This window comes from Chiloscyllium plagiosum, unplaced genomic scaffold, assembly GCF_037043375.1.
Source record: "Chiloscyllium plagiosum isolate Xiang-an unplaced genomic scaffold, Cpla_swu_hap1 HiC_scaffold_19, whole genome shotgun sequence".
In the NCBI taxonomy this organism is placed as follows: Eukaryota; Metazoa; Chordata; class Chondrichthyes; order Orectolobiformes; family Hemiscylliidae; genus Chiloscyllium; species Chiloscyllium plagiosum.
The window spans coordinates 7,738,677-7,758,846 of NW_028270157.1; the positions used below are offsets into that span (position 1 = coordinate 7,738,677).

The following is a 20,170-nucleotide window of genomic DNA, read 5'->3' on the forward strand; positions in this document are numbered from 1 at the left end:
TACAATCGAATCTCAGTCCCATCATTTGTAATGATTAAATGTCCAAAAGCAATTGGAAATTGCCTCTCATGACCACAAACTATTCTAGACTGGAACTGCAATAGCTTGTAGTGTACACTTTAGCAGCCATTTCCAAACATTGACAAATTGGTTTCCCCTCTGCTTTTCTATCATCAATTCCTGGAATCCCTACATTGTGGAAGCAGGCTATTTGGCTCATCGAATCCACACCCGAAGTCCATCTCACCACTCCCCACCCCCAACCCTATCCATGATTTGGAGATGCCAGTACTGGACTGGGGTGTACAAATTAAAAATCACACAACACCATGAAGGGTATAGACAGAGCGGATAGAGACAAGTTTTTTCCCAGGGTGAAGGATTCAATAATGAGAGGTCACAGTTTCAAGGTGAGAGGTGGAACGTTTAAGGGGGATACACGCGGCAAGTACTTCACACAGAGGGTGGTGGGTGTTTGGAATGTGTTGCCAGCAGAGGTGGTAGAGGCAGGCATGGTAGATTCATTAAGATGTGTTTGGACAGATGCATGAGTAGGTGGGGAGCAGAGGGATACAGACGCTTAGGAATTGACCGACGGTTTTAGACAGTACATTTGGATTGGCTCAGGCTTGGAGGGCCAAAGGGCCTGTTCCTGGGCTGTAATTTTTCTTTGTTCTTAACCTCAGTCAGTACAGACGCTGTTAATCTGCGCTGTTGGTGTCATTCCATGTTGCAGATCTGTTGTCCAGCCAACTGATCTAAAGGTCAAATGATGGAGGTAAATGATTTGCACTACGTCATGTCTGACATAATTTGTTTATTAGAATGGCTTTTGGATAGTTGGAAGAACTGCATTTGATGTGGAGGTGCTGGTGTTGGTCAGGGGTGGACAAAGTCAGAAGTCACATGACACCAGGTTATAGTCCAACAGATTTATTTGAAATCACAGGCTTTTGGAGGGCTACTCCTTCCTCAGATGAGGCTTCTTCATCAGATGCATATGTGAAAGTCATAGATCACTGGAGTCTACAGCTCTTACACCCTCCGAAACAAGCTACGTTATAAAAATAGGATAACATGAGGTAATTCTCATAAAATATGCTTAAGTGACAAATGGAGGTGACTAAACTCCAGAATGCAGCTATGACAGACTGAAATTGTGACAATCTCAAAAGGCATAGATGAAATAACTGTTTCAGAGTATCACTTTATTTACAATATGTACAGTACAATCAGTGTTTCATTGAAACAAGAATGTAGCATTGGCAATAATGGACTCTCTTTGTTAACAACCAAAGTCCCTCCATCCACATTGTCAGCCTTTCACAGTTAACGGCATAGAAATGTACATACAAGGTGACTTTTACATAATGTCAGGGAAAGCTTTAATTAGTGTCTGAAAAAGCAACATACATGAGGGCATACTACCCACATTAAATAAAAGAATAGGCTAAAAGCAGCAGACATGCTTTATAAGCTTTCTGCACTGCATGCTTGCACTGATAGAAATATTTAAGGTGAATTATACAAGCAATATCAATGCACAAGCTTTTTTAGCTGAAGTTCTGGCATTTATCTTTCAAACATGAACTTCAGTGGTATGTCACAATTCATCCTTATACATTTTGTAACATTTTCCCCAAAGATATTAAAAATCATCTTATCAATTGGCCAGTGTTTCATTTTTTTTTAAAAGAAAGAGCATGTTTCACGTTGTCTAACAACAAACCCTTCAAATATTATTGATTTTCATTCAGTACAATTTACTCAAGTCTTTTCCATCAGACATGGTTTGAAGATTGAACAACTAAGGTTCTGTTTGACAGAAGTGGCCAGTAACTCAGAACTTGCAACTGTTCAGTCACTTATTACAGTTAGACTGTGCCAGTTCATTCACCATTTTGGCATGATCACACTGTTTTAGCACTTAACATTGTGTTAAGACAAGCTTACATTGAGCAAAGCACTGAAACAGAGCTCCTTCCACCAGTAGTCAGCTGAAAATCTTCAAACAGCCTTTGTTGGAGCTTTTGCTGACTTTAATAAAGAGTCCATTAACTGCTCACATAAGGACTTCATGGAACCATAACACCTCTTAAATATTGACAATATATGTACACATTATCCAAGATTATATACATTTATATTTACATGGTCATAAATATGTTAAATTATACTGATTTCCTCCAGGTCTATAAATATTCCATGACAAATAGCAAATTAAAAAAACACATCATAGCCAGTTGACTGTCATAGGAAGCACAACGTGTAAGTTTTCTTTCAAGTAACCAGGGTGACAGCAGGGTAACAATACAACACTGGGAGGCAGAAAATCAGTAAAGTTTGATAGGCAAATACTGAAATACAATATTACTTTTAATGTGTTTTGTATTTTCTATTAGGTCCCTCTTTCTAACTTCTACTGTTGCCATTTTTCCACTACTTTGTTGTCATTTATCAATAATAGTGATAGATGGCAGAGGAATATGTGAAAGGGGCAGAGAGTGAATAGTTTAATGTTATGTTTTCAGCTTCAGTTGTTGATAAAGGTACCATATTGTTCATTACAATAACACAATTTTAGTTCCCAACAATTGTTGTTTGGTTTCAGACATGTGATATAGAAGGGACAATGTAGTGGTGTTTTGTCTGCTCATGCATTGTCACGAGTGCACTTTGTGAAGCATTCAATATAGGTACTACAGAGTGTACTGCTGATGTTTGTTAGCAGAATACAAAATGGCACACCACAGACTCTTCTCCCACCTAATTCACATGTCCAGCAACTGCTGACAGCAAGCTGGAAAGTTATATAGGACAGATTAATCTTTACAAAATTGAATACCTGGCAGATCTGAATAAGCGCTGCAACTGTAATGAACATATAGTATGAAATATATTTCAAAAATTCAATATCTATTTCAGTCACTTTGTTAATTTGGATTCTAGACACTAATTTTCTCATACTTATACACATGGTAGCACTGTAACAAACAGCATTGTTAAACAAGAGAATCCAGCTTCACAGAAATACTCTGAACATGCTAAATTTTTTGACAAGGCATGATAACATGCTTAATTCTATACATTGTTTCCTTAAGTTCCAATTGTCTGTGCCTTGCCAATTAAGGGAAGTTTGAGCACTTCATTCAGATAAGCTGGGCTGTTTCAGAGTAAGACTTTTCCATTGTGTCTTACCTGAATTTGTCAATGTGTTATTTTTATAAATAGTACATTCTGAACTGAAGTAAACACAACTCTCAACTAAAGATTCAGATTAATGTCTTAAAATTGAACTAGTCAAGTCTCTATCCACATATAGCCTTTTTTTAAAAAAGGTCAAAAATATTATTATATGTTTACGTGCTACTTTTTTTTAAACCTACCAATATACAGTGAACTATTCAGGCACACCTACAGGAATTTAGATACTGTATCTACAAATAAAAGGGTCTGTAACATTTTGTTCTGCTAAGCACATGGCCTTATAAATACATATTGTACACCAATTATTCCATTCTCTAGGAATGGTTTTATTACTGCTTGGATCCCACATTACTCAATAATGACTATAATATAAATAATCTACTCTTTGGAAAAGAATTCCTATCTTCCAGAAAGGCAGCGAACATGAAGTCTGCCTTCCTGATCACTTGGAATTTTTGGAGGGGTAAAATAAATATCGTGATGGTACTTTCGGAGAAGAATTTGTAAATGCCTTTCTTTCCTTTCAGTTGAGTACGTGGTTTATTTCTGTTGCAGCTTAGTGCCCATCACTGGATGGTGCATGGTGGGCCCAGTCAAGAATGATGAGGGTCATGCTTCCAATCATAACAAATATGCCACTGATGAGGAAAATTAATGCCTAGAAAAGAAAAGAACTATTTAATCCAGTATTCGCTTTCATGTATTCTATGCAGTTAAAATAAAAGGTGTCACAAAGTTATCACTGGGCACAATTTTAACTTAGTCAATACCCACCTGCTGGTACAAAGTTAAGATTAAATCCATTAATTCTTTTATGTGGTTAACACTTTTTTTTCCAAGTGTGCTGTACTATTACTCCTGCAGTCTTTAGAAATGGTTTCATATTACAATGGTGAAACATGTCTGGTGAAAATAAATTTGACAGGGCCACCAAACAGTCATAGACTGGCCTCTCAGCATCCACCTCACTACATTTTCCTTTACATTTTGAGGTAGTGTTATGTTATCCAAAAAGTTGAGGGAAATAAGAGCAACTATGATATCCTACTAAAGACATATCACCTGCTGCTAAAATGTAATAGTGAAAAAAAAAGCAGTAGAAGTCCCACACAGAAAATGCAGGAAAAACTCAGCAGATCTGACCTCATTTGTTGAGAGAAAAATAGAGTTATCGTTGCGAGATCTTTAGAATACTGGACTCAAAACATTAACTCTTTTTCTCTCCACAGATGCTGCCAGATCTACTGAGTTTCTCCAACACGCTGTTCTTGTTTCAGATTTCCAGAATCCACAGTTTTTTTTTTGTTTTTTTTAAACAGGGAATCTACTTATCTCAGATATTTGGGCTCATCAAACACATTTATTCAATGCACTTTAAGAGTCACATTGGTACTTACCACAATCTTCTGCACTGACTTCATAGGCTCTTTCTTTACAAGTTTGAGGTAAAATGCAGAAGGCAGTATAAAGATTAACATCGCAGCAGCAGAGGAACCTAGAACAAAGAGAACAAATGTAGAGTGAATGAACCAAGATTGTTCAATTGAACAGTAAGTGCAAGTGAATTGTAGTAAAAGACATATTTTGTTTCATTTATGTTGCTTACCTATGAACCCAAAGATATCTCGAATGGTGGGAACAAAGATCACCAGGCAATTAATGGAACCCAGAATTACAACAGTGATTATACTGTGACGTATCCAACTAAATTCTTTGCTTGAGAATAGCAGCTGCTGAACAGAGGTACGAATCTGTGGGAAAAGGTTATCATTATTTTCAACATTCTTACATCCCACAAAATGTTTACCAAAACATCTTTAAAAGTGAAAACACTAGATTTTATGGCAGTCAACAAATGACAAGCAAATAAGGTCAAAACAAGCTTTCAAAACCTGTGCTACACTATTGCTGAAAATTTATTAGTTTTCGACCCAGACATAAACAAATTGCATGAGGAAATGGGCAGGGCAATGGGATTGAACACAGGTGGATTCAAATCAGTCATATATTTAAGTTACTGTTTTAATATGATTAAGAAAACTAGTTTGAGAATATTGAAACTGTAGGTGTTGACTTCACAACACAAACTCGGATATAAATGTATAGCTTCATTCAAGCTGCAAGAATAACTGGTACCAAAATCCACAGTGATGCAGCAAGTGTTTCTGTCCTCAGGTTGTGTTTGGGAGATACAAATAGGGCAGGACAACTCAAAATATGACAACTTTTAGTCAATTTGTGGTGTAATGTTTCACCAAAATAAAACACAAGTTTAATAGAACAAGCTACCATTCTGAAGCAGAATGTAGTATCCCATGGAACTTTGTTATAGCAATGGGATCTTACATGAAAGAAGCAGGAGGAAAATCGAAAAGTTTGTGATGACGTTAGTTAAACACATGCTGATGTCAATTACATCAGTTATAAGAACTGTATATTTGAACTGCATCTTGCTCTATTTGAATTGCAGTCTTATCTGGTTAAGGCACTAGAAAAGCATAAGCAAGGTGATTTTAAAAAAAATATTTATAACATGGACTTGAAACAGGATTCAATAGCAGCATTACTCTGACAGCAGACATAATTGAAAGCACTAGACTATATTCAAGAGAAGATTTATTTTCACTGAATGTACTTACTGGAAATAGAACAACTGGTACTGTCAGAATGACAGCGATGAGTACAGCCAGCCGAACAATAAGGAGGACAACATCAAATCGGTACACTTTTGAATAAGTATGAAGCAATTCTGGCTCAACATTTTCTGCAAAAAACAGAAACAGATTATTAGTTTTCATTTTGTCTGATTTACCTGGCTTTGCTAAGTGTCTGTCTCCTTTAATTAGTAGCTATAAGTTCACAAATGACACCGAAAACTGGACTCCAATTCTTTGACTCTAACCTGTCAAATCATGATTTATTTGGCCATTCATAACAAATAGCCAAGTGATCACTGACATATGAACAATTACAGTCAAGATTGAGGTCAGAGAACTATACAGAATAATTCATGGCACTCAAGCTTGAACTGTTAGCAAATTTTTTATGATCTATTTTACCGATTCCATGGTTCACTAACATTATCAGGGTCATCACTTTGGATTAAAGACTTCCTAGTAATGTGTTTAATGCAGTAAAAAATCTCATACTTTTAGTAAAACAGGTAACCACTCAAAATGCATCAACAGTTACTGAAGGATCCTACATAGAAATTTAGTTAATTTTGGCCTAAGCAAAACTTATGTATATAATTTTAAATGGCATAAATTATTAGCAAGCACTTCCTGAAGTTCTGAAATAAGGATATTATTGAATTTTGTATGTTACAGGAAAGGGTAAAGAATATTAAATAGAACTTACCATTGAAGGTCAGGTAACCAAAGAGAGCAGCCACCAGATACATAATAAATATAAACAGAAATGAAACATTGGAAACCCTCTGCATTTTCTTGCGGGACCGGCTAGAAGAGAAAAATAATTTGATTTGATTTATTAACTTGCCAGAACGATGTATTAATCCTTACGACAGTACAAATTTACTTGATCACAAAACTGCATTTGAAGGATTCACTTAAGCTATTTTTAAAAACTTAAGTAACTTGTCATGCACTTCAAACTATTACTTCAGAATGTGACACTGAATATCTTATCTTGGAAATCATCAAGTATTATATTTTTGGCAAATGCTCATGCTGAGGATGTGAAGAACAGAAAGATATTTCACATTGGGAATCCAGTGTAAGAATCATACTTTGCAGTGTTCGGTGTACTATATGCCAAGTACAGAGAAATGTTTTTTCTAATCTGCCCCTTGATGTGTTTCAATATCAACCACTGAAGAGTCACTATGGTGAATTTTCAATTCAATATATATACCAGACTTTCTTTCAGTGAGCATGCATTTCTCCAAGCCTGTGGGAAACTTCAATTTGTAAATCTATGCAGCCCAGGAATTGGATCAGACTGTTGGATCCCCAACTTATTTAATGCAAGGCACTTCTACTGAACCCAGAGAGGTGACTATAATCCTAAACTGAACATAAGGTTAAGAGAAGAACAATCCTTACTCTTTCAGTTCTTCATAGATGGGAAGAACAGCAGGATGGCAGACAAATGCAAATGTCAGAATTGGTACAGCATAGACAGTCTGAAAGATAAAGGAGAACCATTGGGTCAGTCACACATCAACAAATCTAGAAAATACTCAATGCAATTTTAAGGAATAGATTTCAGGGCTGCTTTGCTGTATTTATTGATAATAAAATAACTGCATTCTAAAATTTTATACACAAAAGCCGGAATTGCTGGAATTGCTCAGCAGGTCTGGCAGCATCTGTTGACAGAACTCAGAGTTAACATTTCAGGTCCAGTGACCCTTCCTCAGAACTGATAGTAGCTGGGAACAAGTTGTTTTCTTATGCAGAAGACAGGGTGGGGGAAGGGGGAAAGGACTAAGCGATAAGTGGAGATAGAGCCCAAACACAGAGAAAGGATAGTCGGACAGACAAAGGATTGGATAATGGTCAGTCATGGAGAAGGAACAGCTATGGGGAGTATTAGTGGCTAACAATGGGTGGTGCATAATACAGCCTTCCCCCCATTTATCTCTCAGCTCCCTTACACCCCACCACATGCCTGACGAAGGGTTTATGCCCAAAACATTGACTCTCCTAGTCCTCAGATGCTGTCTGACCTGCTGTGCTTTCCCAACGCCACACTTTGACAGTTGTGTGTCCATGTGATAATAAGGTCTGGTGTGTGTGGGGGCTGGGGTGAGGATATGGGAGAAACTGCCTCAAGCCCTAAAGTTGTTGAACTCGATGTTGAGTCCTGAAGACTATAGAGTTCCCAAGTGGGAAAGTGAGGCGCTGTTCTTCCAGCTTGTGCTGAGCTGACCTGCACTGGGGCACTGCAGCAAGATGTTGGCCAGGAAATATAGTGGTGTCTTGAAGTGGCACGCAACTGGAAGCTCAGGGTCTTATGCAAAAAAGGTTAAAATGTTAACTTTGATTTCTCTCCACAGATACTGCCAGACCTGCTAACCTTTTCTCACAATTTCTGTTTCGGTTTTTGATATTCAATATCCACAGTTCTTTTCATGAAATTTTACGATACATACAAATTCTCCAACATTACGATCCATTAAGTCAGTGTGGAATGACACATTTTGAAATTTACTCCTATATACCTGTGAATTGAAGATAAAATACTTTGGCTTGCAGGTGTCCTCGTCTGTTGCATTGTATGTTAAAGCAGTGTCAGATCCACTTGTAACTGTTTTATATGCAGCTGTTGCAGTCATCATTAAGGTGGCGTTCAAGGTTGCATTTTCGAGACCTTGCTCCAGATCAGGCAATGGACAAGGGATATGAGCACTTTTATAAATAACCTGTGAGTTTTTGTAAAGTGAGATTTGTGGTTAAAATATACAAATATACACTACAGAAAGTGATCAAGAGAAAACATATTTATTGCTGAAACACATTTCTTTCCTTAAAAGCGGTTTTAATTCCTCTGCCTTGCTAGGGTCAGTGAGTGCATACCTAACATAATGTGATGCAAATCAGGAAGGTTTTGGGTTCACTGCATGCTCTGCATTTAAATGAATTTCAGAAAAAAAAAGCAAGAAGCCATCATTTCTGATCTCAACAACTTTTCGTGCGGAAGGTCAAAACATCAGCCACATTTCCTGCACCTGAATGCAATCAGATATCCCAGCACAAAAAGTATGCATATTTAAGGGAAATGAAATATAAATCAGACTCTCGTGATCCAGGTTCATTGATGAAGAGTAACCATTTGCCAAAGACACTGGATAGTAACACCCACATGGCCCAATGCTAATGTTTCAGGCTAGAACTAAGATTTGAAGTCAAATTGAATACACTAATATCTGAAGTCCATAATAGTTCTGAGAAAGTAGACAGATAGATTGTTCAACATCTCCAACTGGTCCCCCCAAATCTTTTATTAATGGATGAGCTTCCCCATGTATAAAAACACTGCACCTGAAAGAGTTTGGAGAAGTTTTACAAAGATGTTGCTAGGGTTGGAGGGTTGAGCTTCAGCGAGAGGCTGAATAGGCTGGGCTTACTTTACCTGGAGCATCGGAGGCTGAGGGGTGACCTTATAGAGGTTTATAAAATCACGAGGGCCATAGATAAAGAGACAAGGTATTTCCATGTCTGGATTATTCTGGATGTAAGCTATGATTTTTCACTTTAAGTCATTCGTTTCCAGGGTTGGAGGATTTGAGCTATAGGGAGAGGCTGAATAGACTGGGGCTGTTTTCCCTGGAGCATCGGAGGCTGGGGCGTGACCTTACACAGGGTTATAAAATCATGAGGGCCATGAACAGGATAAATAGTCAAAGTCTCTTCCCTGGGGTGGGGGAGTCCAGAACTAGAGGGCATAGGTTTAGGGTGAGAAGGGAAAAGTTTAAAGGGGTCCTGAGGGGCAACATTTTCATGCAGAGAGTAATGTGTGTATGAATGAGCTGCCAGAGGAAGTGGTGGAGGCTGGCACAATTACAATATTTAAAAGGCATCTGGACGGGTATATGAATAGGAAGGTTTAGAGGGATATGGGCCAAATGCTGGAAAATGGGAACAGATTAGGTTAGGATCTCTGGTAGGCATAGACAAGTTGGACCGAAGGGTTTGTTTCCATGTTGTGCAACTCTATGATTCTATAATGAGGCTTTTGGAACATGAGATACTTGGTTCAATATTTGTCTCTGCTGTATGCAGGTGAGGAAACCCCAGGAATGCCACATTTGGATGACGGGACTTGGTTTTGATTTTCCCAGCACAGAATTAGTCCTTGTGGCAGGTGGGACTAGATTGGGTTGGGATATCTAGTCAGCATGGACAGGTTGGACCGAAGGGTCTGTTTCCATGCTGTACATCTCTATGACTCTATGGTCATTGCTGACTTGGAAATAACAATCAGCCTGAACATGACAAAGGAACCAGCCAGGATCCTTTTAAAACAGTTAGCATTTTCGGAGAAATAGAGAGGAATCAGAGTGACATGGAGAAATTAGGAACTAAAATCTTATTACTTCTACTACTGTGCACAAGTAAATACTATCCAACTTGGTAATGGTTGAAAAATGAATCAAAATCCCTGCAAAACTGACCCTTGCAATCAATATTTTGCTCAGTTTATGTTGTCTTTTCTAACAGTATTAAGCTAATCTCATACTTACAACTATTAGGAAGAACAACATGCAAAGAAGAGACAATCCACTGGTATAGCCCAGGTACCCTGCAAAATAAGATGACAGATTTCTATGATTCAAAATCAATAATATATTTATGAACAGAAAAACAAAAAAAAGTCCAGAAGCCTGTTCTCAGTTACTCTTTAATGAATGATTTAATAATTTTACACAGTAAATGTAGCAAAATTCAGAATGTATTACTTATACAATTTTGCAAGAAATTTACAAATAAATTTTTGAATTTTTTTCCCAGTAAAGTTGCAATTCCCTGGTGATGAACAGATGAAAGTACGTCAGAAGACACTGACTGGTTTAAATATCACTGCCGGACTTAGAATGTACAATTATATTCATGTAACATTTGGTATGAACCCAGCAACTGCCTTTTGTCGAGTTCATAATGGAACAAGTGGCAGGATAGGGCTACGGCCAGATCAATATGATGTGAATTCTGTCATTTGCTTTGTTGATGATGAGTGTTCAGTGCCAGTTTTAATAATGTTACTGACTATTTTATGCACATCACAGCAGACAGAAATAAGTGAAAACATATGAACTATAGTATCCCAAACTAAAACTTAATGTTAAGGTAGTGACTTTGGAAATTCCTAAATAATTCATAAAAATCAGACAGCCAAATGTAGATAAGGAAAGGATTATCATAAATCAAGGCTTTTCTGCTGTTATATTAAATAGATTTCCGGTGCAAACTACTTACCTAGGTTCTTCAGAAGAGACAAAGGAAGAATTATGATGAAAGACACCAAGAGGACCAAGTAGTCACCATTCAGATACCAATGTCTGAAAAAGAAAACAAGCAAATTGCTATAAATACTATCATGAATGCAATCACAATTATTTTAATATTGTACATCCTTCTTAAAAGCACATCATGCATGATTTCAATAAATCCAGAATTTTTAAAAAATTGATTGAAAGTCACTTATGTAATTTAAAATTCAATGTTATTGCTATGCAGCTTTGATTAGTCTTCTCTATCCTTCAAGAGAAAGCATCGCAAGGCACTGAAGTGGAACTGGTTAGTACTGGTTACAGCTTATACAAAAACAAAAACATGAAAAAAAGAACCAGATAATACCAGTTCAAAACATTCATTCGCTACATGCCACCTGAGGCCAAATGGAACTGAAAACAGTTTGTAACCATTCCCAATCCAGCTGAGAGACACTACTCCATTTTTTTAAAATTAGATAGAGAAAAACCTCTTTACAAAAGTTTACAAATCTTACTTGCCTTAATAGTGGTGCATTAAATTGTGATTTAAATGTATTTAATAATTTGTGCAAACGTGATCAGAAGTTTGTGATATTTGCTTATAAATAAAATATTTGAATTGACAAAAATTGTTTTCTACTCTTTGCATGGCACCTCATGGATTTAGGGTGCTGTGGCTCTCCTGGGCTAGAACATTAATTATTTCACAGATTAAACTGTCCCACTTTTCATTTTTCCGCCAATCACTTTTCAGCTGATATGGTACCTTATCATTGTTTAAGGGGCTGTCTTTCACGAAGGAAGGGAAAGCTGTAATTACTAATGGCACTGCCACGTAATATTCCTAATACCACTCTTATAGCTTGACATAAACAGAATGACAACTGACGTTTTGATCTTTAGTATGTACTACGGAGCCATGGATTATGCACCGATTTATTTAACCTGTGACTCGTTACATATTCATATGAACATACTTGTGCAGGATTTACGTCAACTGATTTGTCACAGTGGCATGATACATCAAATGACTCAAAAGTGAATTAAATATTTATTTGAAGTATTCATTTAAGTAAAAGCCGGTGCTGTGAAACGAAATTATGAAATTAATTTCTGTTACATGGTAAACAAAGTTCAAAAGTAAAACTAAAACATTGCTATTCCACCCTTTACTGTCAAAAGGCACTCATGTTTTAAGAAAGCATTTATGCCATTTAGCCTGTAGCTAAACATAAGCCAAATTTCTAATGTTATATTATTTCTTCTAAAGTAATTAGATGATACCAAATAAAAGTGTTGGAAATTTCAGAAAGGCAACTCCATAATGGGATTTCCTAATCATTGATTTACTTTTCCATTACATTGTCACGCATTCCATTAATCATTAGCAAGCTCTAAATTATTGTATGTTTGAAGTATGATTTACATTTTACATTTCCATTGCAAAATCACTTCTATTTGGCAAAACAATGGACAGCTGTTTCAGTTACTGGTTTACTAACTGCACCAACTATTCATTTACATCTGCAATTGCTCATTGATGCTTATTTTGCATCGATATTTGAAATTGATTTTGGCAAAAACCCCCTCTCTATGGGATCTTTTGATTATATGTAGAGATAAAGAACTGCGTATCTTCTTAAACAAGTCAAAATATTGTTACTGAGGCCTGCATAGATTGAAACAGATGGTGCCGTTGGTACATTTACGTCAACACCAAAATATGTCACGAGAGTGAACTAAAGAGAGGATGAGATTTAAGAGACTAGAGAAAATAGTTAAACAAAAATATATTTTTTAAACATTTGCTGCGATCATTAAAATCTGAGGGGATGAGATTCCATACTTGTTTAATTTCCAATGGTGAGAATTTGTTGTTCGTATTTATGACATCACACTGTTAAAAATACTTACAATGAAATGGATAACCCTAACTTTTTCTGGCAAGTTTAGTGAGCATATATTATGTAGTGCAACACTTGCATGCCATTTTGTGTAATCCATCATCAGTGTCTGGGTAAGATACTGTCACAGCAAAGCTTCAGGAGGAGCAAAGCAACTTCAGATTGTCATATCTAATTCTGTCATTGGGCATTATCAAACTTGCACTTCAATAATGTTGACTGCTGCTAGCCATATCTTTACTTTTATCTGCAGAATCCAGGCTATCAATCTGTTTGATAGTCCAAATTAAAACTTGCTGTTTTCTGGGTGGAATTTGCAATGCCAGGGGCAATTTTGAAAGCACCTTATTTGCGCGCCACTCCTAAAATATAAACTTGTCTGTTCTCTGTGCAGAAGCTGCCTAACTTTGAGCATATTAATGATCCTCTGTTTGTGTTTTAGGTTTCTAGCATCCACAGTTTTTTAAATTTTCTTTATGGTTCTCACTTAGATTTAATCATAAATACAGAATAAATAGTCATAACTGCAACAATAAAGAAATCTGCACATGTGTGCCCTTGGTCAAAATACGTGGCTGTGACTTGCTGACCTTAAACTTCATTGGAAAAATAGGATTACCAATTGTACAAAACTGCTTCTTTCTTACATTCTGCAGTATGGTCAAAATATGTTAATAGCCTGTGATGTCCCACATTCCATGTATCAAAGGTACATGTTATGTTTATTTGTGTATCAGCTGACTGATGCAGTTTTGGTTAGAAACAAGTAATGTTTCTATATATGTTTACTTATTGTTTAATTGAAGAATAATAAGGAACTCAACTGCTCTCATACGTCTATATTACAGATATTTAAAAATCTTAAGTATAAAAAATACACCAAGATACTCATATTGGGTCAAATGAAGCATTGGATTTACCCAAGGAACTGGTACAAAACAATTTTCTGAGTTAAATTTTGAAGAAGTCAACTTGGGTGTTCAAATCCAAGCCTAGGTGATTTTTTTTTCTCATTATTAAGATATAAACTTTTAACTGTCATGATAATTATGAGTAGTTAAGGGAATTATTGAAAATAGTTATTTCTTGAAAAGTGCTGAATTATATAGAAGATGCCAAAGTGTGCCTAACATTATTAAGCAACTCATTCAACATACCCAGTTTTTTCCTCAAGTCCCAGGAAAGCTTGAATGACTATTGGTAGCTCGTATTTCACTATGTAGAGGTAGCTTGATGTAGCTGTAGTCAGAAAATGAACAGGGAGAAAAGAAGCAAAACAAAAATTATAAACTCTCTACGCTGTGATATTTAATCTAAAAGTCCTCATGTTGGATTAAGTACACGTTAGTGAGGAAGTTGTCCTTTTTAAATGAAAAAAAGTGCTAATTGAGGGAGGCACTAGAATTTTACCTCCAAAGTTCTGCATTGTGATTGAAATAGATGCTGCCAATTTCCCAGGTAACCCAAATGCTCTGAGTCCCAGCTGTTCATAGACCAGTGAACCTAAACAAAATGAAATATTTAACAAAATGAGGTTAAGAAGAATGTTGATTAAAAACGTGTTGATTCGATTACTCATTTAAGCAAAGAGCTTATCCATTACCTCCTTCTTTTGCAGTCTTCAATAAAAGATGTATAGAATATAATGAAAACACTGCCACAGCACTCAGAAGGATCCTGGAAAAGAAAGAACGACATTTTGTAATTAACATGTTGATAACATTATTTAAATAAGATGCACTGAAACAACATGGTGTGAAACCTCCTTAAATCATGGTTAGAATTTATTTTACATTAAAATCAAAAGATCTGACTGCTGCAGTTACAAATAATATTTCTAATTTTAATGCAATAAACTGATTGCAATCAATCTATCATCATGGAGTTTGAATAGTAAATAAGTTAGCTGGTTTGAAAACTGTTTGGCGCCCACAATATTAAGTTAAAACAATAAAGCTTAAATTTATTCAATTGTAGTGATTAAGAATAGCTTACAAAGCTGGATTCACTACATTTTTACCATCATAACTAACAGTATCTCTGTTTGATTTTAAAGGTTTCACAATAAAGCTGATTATCAGTTTAAGGGTGTTTCACATGCCAGGGATACTTCTTCATAATCACTTCCCTGTATTAAATAGATGCTGCTCTAATCCATTGAAGATTCAGTTCTCAGAATAGCAAGTAGCATGTATTAATTGATATTACACTTAAACTACAACTAGCTATTTTTGGAATAAAGTGCAATCCATTGCCTTTGTGGCCTATGTCATGTGTTCCCCCCCCCCCCCCCCCTGTGGTACCTGTTATATAACAAAATTAAACTCAATCCTTTGTTCAAACATTTAGAAGATTTTACCAAATTCTATGATCATTATAGTAATTATTCATTGTATTACTGCACCACTATAAGAGGTGCCACCCTTTGACTCCATTTTAAAGATACATTAATCCTGCTTTGTTGCTTTGTCTTTGTTGTATTTCAAATAAACATGTTGTTATCAGGACTGCATTGAGTAGCAGTCATCCTAAAAAAGGCAATTGGCTTTCAAAAGAAAAATCCAAAATTTCAAAATATTACTATACACATCTAAGTAAACCTAGTAAGGCATTTTCTCAGTATTTTTCCACCACAATTCAGGAACAGAACCTTCATTTGCTGAAGTCAGACTACCATTTAAATGTCAGTCCATAGAATCTTGGCACACTAGCATAGCACTGGCATCAGAGAAAATCGATGTTTCGGGCAAAAGTGTCCATTTTCCTGCTCCTCGGATGCTGCCTGACCTGCTGTGCTTTTTCAGCACCACTCTAATCTAGACTCTGATTTTCAGCATCTGCAGTCCTCACTTTTGCCTAGCACTAGCATTAACCATGTCTGAATTTTAAACAGTGCACAATTCAACATGGATGTGCTTCACAATTAAGAAAATGTCGATATTTTCACTGATGAATTGCTCTGTTGATAATGTTTTGGACATTGTATTAACATGAGTAATCTTACTGAGTGAAAGATCTGAGAGGTGGCCGCAGAATTATCTGTAGCTTAGAAGTTCTGTTATTTACTCTATTCATTCATAAGAAGAAACACACCTTTATTTAGATTAGTCACTGCAAGCAAATGGTTATAAAAGTTAATACATAAAGGGCATTCTAAACAAATGTAATTTATATCAGTAGAGAGACATCAAATAAGTCATTGCTTTGCTACACTACAGTCTGTACTTTTTCACATGTTGCATCTTGACCATCTATAATCACATAATAAAATCCAATTTCACAATGTAATCCAACATATGATAATTAACACACCACAACACTTTCCACAAATCTGACCTTCTTAATCAGGTTTAAGAATCTAATTCCATGCATCCATTCAACTGATTCCAACCAATTACTGCTTTGTTTGTAAACACCCCTACCCCACCTTCAAGAAAGCACGGTCAACCTGTCTTGTGCAATTACTCAAGATTATCTTTAATGACTCGCCGTTTAAAAATGCAAATCTTGAAATGGTTAATCAGATTAGCCATGATTGTATTGAATGGCAGAACAGATACAAAGGGGCCGAATGGCCTACTCCTGTTCCTACTTCTTATGGTTTTACTATCTTGAACTAACTGAACAAGTGATCAATGCTGAACTGTCCCAGGCTTCTAATGTCCACTCCTCCCGACATACATAGATGTATCTATCACTCATTGTTATGTTGGTTAGCTTACATGCTGAAATGTCATTTCAGGATGATTTAAAATATTAAAACTCTCACATATACAGAATGGCTAATGACAAAGTCAAGCAGTAAATCATGCCCGAACATTCCCATTTATTATAATCTGAAGTTTTAATGTTTACCTACACCTATAAATTGAATTGTTGGTTCACTGGTAATCGTGTGGAAGATATTATCAGCATTTTTTTTCCATTTGTGTAAAACTACTAATTCTACACCAAAATGTATCGTACCTCACATTCCTTATAAAAAAAACCTCTGGATTGTTGCTGCTAGTGTTATTAATCTGCAATAAATTTTTAAAAGCTCTTACAAATGGCAAAGCTGGCTGTATAATGAAATCTCATGATTTTAAAGTATTGTGGCATTTAACATCCCACTTTAGCCAATCACATGCCTGGGGAGGAGTCGAACAGTAGGTAAGGCTCACAGTAAAGCACCGCATTAGGTTCTGCTGCAGTCGTTGCTGCACTGCAGTGTCAGCAGGTTAAGAACTGCATCTTACAAAGCACGTGCTTTTTGTTTTGTCGTATTTCAAACACTTACACAAAAAGTGCAATTCCAGTGTTAGCCATGGCATATGCCAGGCCAAGAATGCCGCTACCCATGATCGCATTGCTGAGATTAAACGCAGAAATTCCAAATGATGTATTCCCAGCCCTCTGGAGAAATAAAAGAATAAGATAGTCACAGCTGCTCTGCAGCAGTATGTTTTCACATATATCAGAATCTCAACAACTAATTTCTAAAAGAGGATGATGAACAAAATATTCTTACACTTACATATTCTTCTTCAAATTTCTTTTTTCCATAGTACAAATTTGGCAGAAAATTTTGACTTTCTGCATCGATATCAACATACTGACTGCAAAAATAAAAGAAAATTGTGGTGTTATGCAGGAAAGATTCCCCAGTACTCTTCCACTAAATGTAAATCATTAATCTTTAATGCATCAACTCACGAGTTGAAAGATTTGAATTATTCATTAAGTCTTGTGATGGGCTCTCAATTTCAATGCAGTGAAGATAGCACAAAATAATTTGCATTATAAATAATTTTCTACTAAGCATAGTCCACAACGATATGTAATACAATCGCATCTCTCAGTATGACAGATCACCAGCCCTGCCTTACCTGCTGATAGGAACCTTTTTCATGGTAGTATTTCCTGGATAGTTGTACTCATTGCTGTTGGTGCTGCTGCTGTCATCATCGGGAGCAATGTTAAATTTGTTCATCTCTGTTATAGTCATGGTGAGTTTTCTGAAGCACTTCTAAATGTGTTTATCTCTCTCTGTCCTCTCCCAGCTGCAGTTGTCACTGGCAATTTATATGCCACCTATCCCTTCTTCCCAGAGAGACGTTGCCTCTTCTGCCTGTGCTTTGTCCTTGTGGTCCCTAAGGAAATAGTGAAACATCAATAACCAAGTAACCAGCAGAATCTCCTCCTTAATTGTCTCTCCTCACGTGACTCACAATGGACGAGGCAAACCGAATGGAAAAATACTGAAGAGTGACAACATGCTGGGTTTTGCGAGCAGTGTAACACAATGTAAACACAGCAGCAGTTAGGACTGGACATAAATTTATTCTCATTCAAACCGAGGATTAGCTTGTACATGCCATTATCATTTAGCCAGGCCTCATTCATCGGAGAAATACGAGTCATCAATGCCCCCCATTTCTGTCCTCCTGATATTTCAAATCTTCATTTGCAAGTACGTATCTCCCATTCTTTATCTTAGTTTTCTTTTGGTCGTGGCTCCTCATTATGGCTCTACAAATCCAACCCCAGATCATAACAGTTTGCCAATGCACGGTCTCCTAATCCTAGCGGGAAGCTTTGGGTGAGTGAGTCATGAGGATACAACACAATACAGTTTCTTTTCTCATGGCTGATTAAAGCACCGAATGACTTCGGGAGACAAAGTCGAAAAATGGAGGAACCAGAACAAGATCAGATTCAGACACTGCGTGGATGAAATGTAAATACCATTTGAAAATCATTTAAAAAGCAGAAATAACAATCTGATCATTGATGTGGAGTTCAAAATGCCAGAAAATGAGAAGGCGGCATCATCCTATTGTTACATCATCCTGTTTTTCTGACTGACTAATCGCACTTATATGTATGTACATTCTGATTAACAAACGCAACGCTGTTACAGGTCCGCGCCTTAAGGGTAACAATGTTTAGGAATGTATCAAATCATTAGCAGAATGATACATTTAGCACACCAACAATCGCTCAAACATATCTTACCTCCCACACCACGACTTTCTCGATAAGGCTTTTTTTCGGCTCCTTCCGTTACAATTCAAACCACTTCACGAAGCAATCAGTCACTATTTTGGCTCCAAAAAATTACAACAATAAGAGTTCGACTTATTTCAAGATCTGCGTTAATTCTGAGATAGCCAGATTTGTCCAGTTTAAATCTATGTATGTATTTAGATTGTATGTTAAAAAAAAAACTTCAGGTAAAATCCCAATAAACGATGTTACTCCAGTGTCTCGTCTGCACTGAGAGGAAGACTCTGTCTGGCCGGTATAAGAAGCATTTGGGAAATTGCATCAGATTGAGGGAGGAGCTATTTTCAATTCCTGAGAACCTATCCCCAATTGTGAATGAAAGACGTATAATTTTAATGCTTGTAAACAAACCCTCACGACGATCATCGTGAAACATTTACATCTGAATTCAGACAATTTATTTCAATTAGTGAAATTATTTTAAGGTTTACAATTGATAAATATTTTCTAGTGACCTTTCTGCGTTCCTGTCTTTTTCCATAAAATGCTGTACCTGCGTAACTTATCTAAGCAGACATCCGAATAAAGTCCCATCCTTGAGCCCCAACCTCAAAGATATGATAATGGTAGTTATGTGGAGGAGCATGTAGAGTGGAGGTTGGATTGGAAAAAAAGCTGAGCAAATGGTTTTCTCCGAGAGCGGGGGAAAAAATCACATTAACGTGAACAGAGCGACTGAGGATCACAAACCTCCCTTTAAGTAAAGGCACTTGTAATGTTCTCAAAATGAATACAAGCCTTCAAAAAAAAAGGCCGCAAAATGCAAGTAGCAAAACAAACAAGACGTTGTATGGGTAGAATTTAAAATTTATGATCAATGTACCCGTCATATATGTATATCGATCCAGTCAGTGAGATAGTATCCACCAATCTCACAATACAGTCATGTTTCTTTTTCGGTGGTTGGAAAAATAATGATTGTAATAATTTCTGTAACCCCAGTTATTCTTCTCCACAAAGACTATAGTGAACACTTTAACTTCGCCATTACTCATGAACAACCGATGCTAAGTATTAATGCATCATTGTGACTCACTCTTGCAGCCCCTCC

The 20,170-nt window shown here is 36.6% G+C and overlaps 1 protein-coding gene across 1 annotated transcript; it reads right to left on the reverse strand.

Annotated features, from left to right (window-relative positions):
• Positions 1–1,187: 1,187 nt before the first annotated feature.
• On the reverse strand, positions 1,188–19,338 carry slc38a2 (solute carrier family 38 member 2). Its single transcript, XM_043708673.2, has 16 exons — positions 19,069–19,338; positions 17,940–18,203; positions 17,588–17,669; positions 17,351–17,466; positions 14,675–14,748; positions 14,482–14,574; positions 14,229–14,310; positions 11,151–11,233; positions 10,418–10,476; positions 8,396–8,596; positions 7,275–7,354; positions 6,568–6,668; positions 5,847–5,971; positions 4,814–4,958; positions 4,605–4,702; positions 1,188–3,865 (listed from the first exon to the last, which is right to left on the reverse strand). The coding sequence occupies exons 2-16, from the start codon at positions 18,056–18,058 to the stop codon at positions 3,764–3,766; spliced, it is 1,560 nt and encodes a 519-aa protein (XP_043564608.1). The 5' UTR covers positions 18,059–18,203; positions 19,069–19,338; the 3' UTR covers positions 1,188–3,763.
• Between the last annotated feature and the right edge of the window lie 832 nt (positions 19,339–20,170).

Coding starts and splice junctions, on each gene's coding strand:
- slc38a2 (XM_043708673.2), bottom strand. CDS start 18,058: ATGACTATAACAGAGATGAACAAATTTAACATTGCTCCCGATGATGAC. Junction 8,597..10,417: donor TGTTGTTCTTCCTAATAGTT/GTAAGTATGAGA, acceptor AAAAACTCACAG/GTTATTTATAAAAGTGCTCA. Junction 4,703..4,813: donor AGATATCTTTGGGTTCATAG/GTAAGCAACATA, acceptor TCTTTGTTCTAG/GTTCCTCTGCTGCTGCGATG.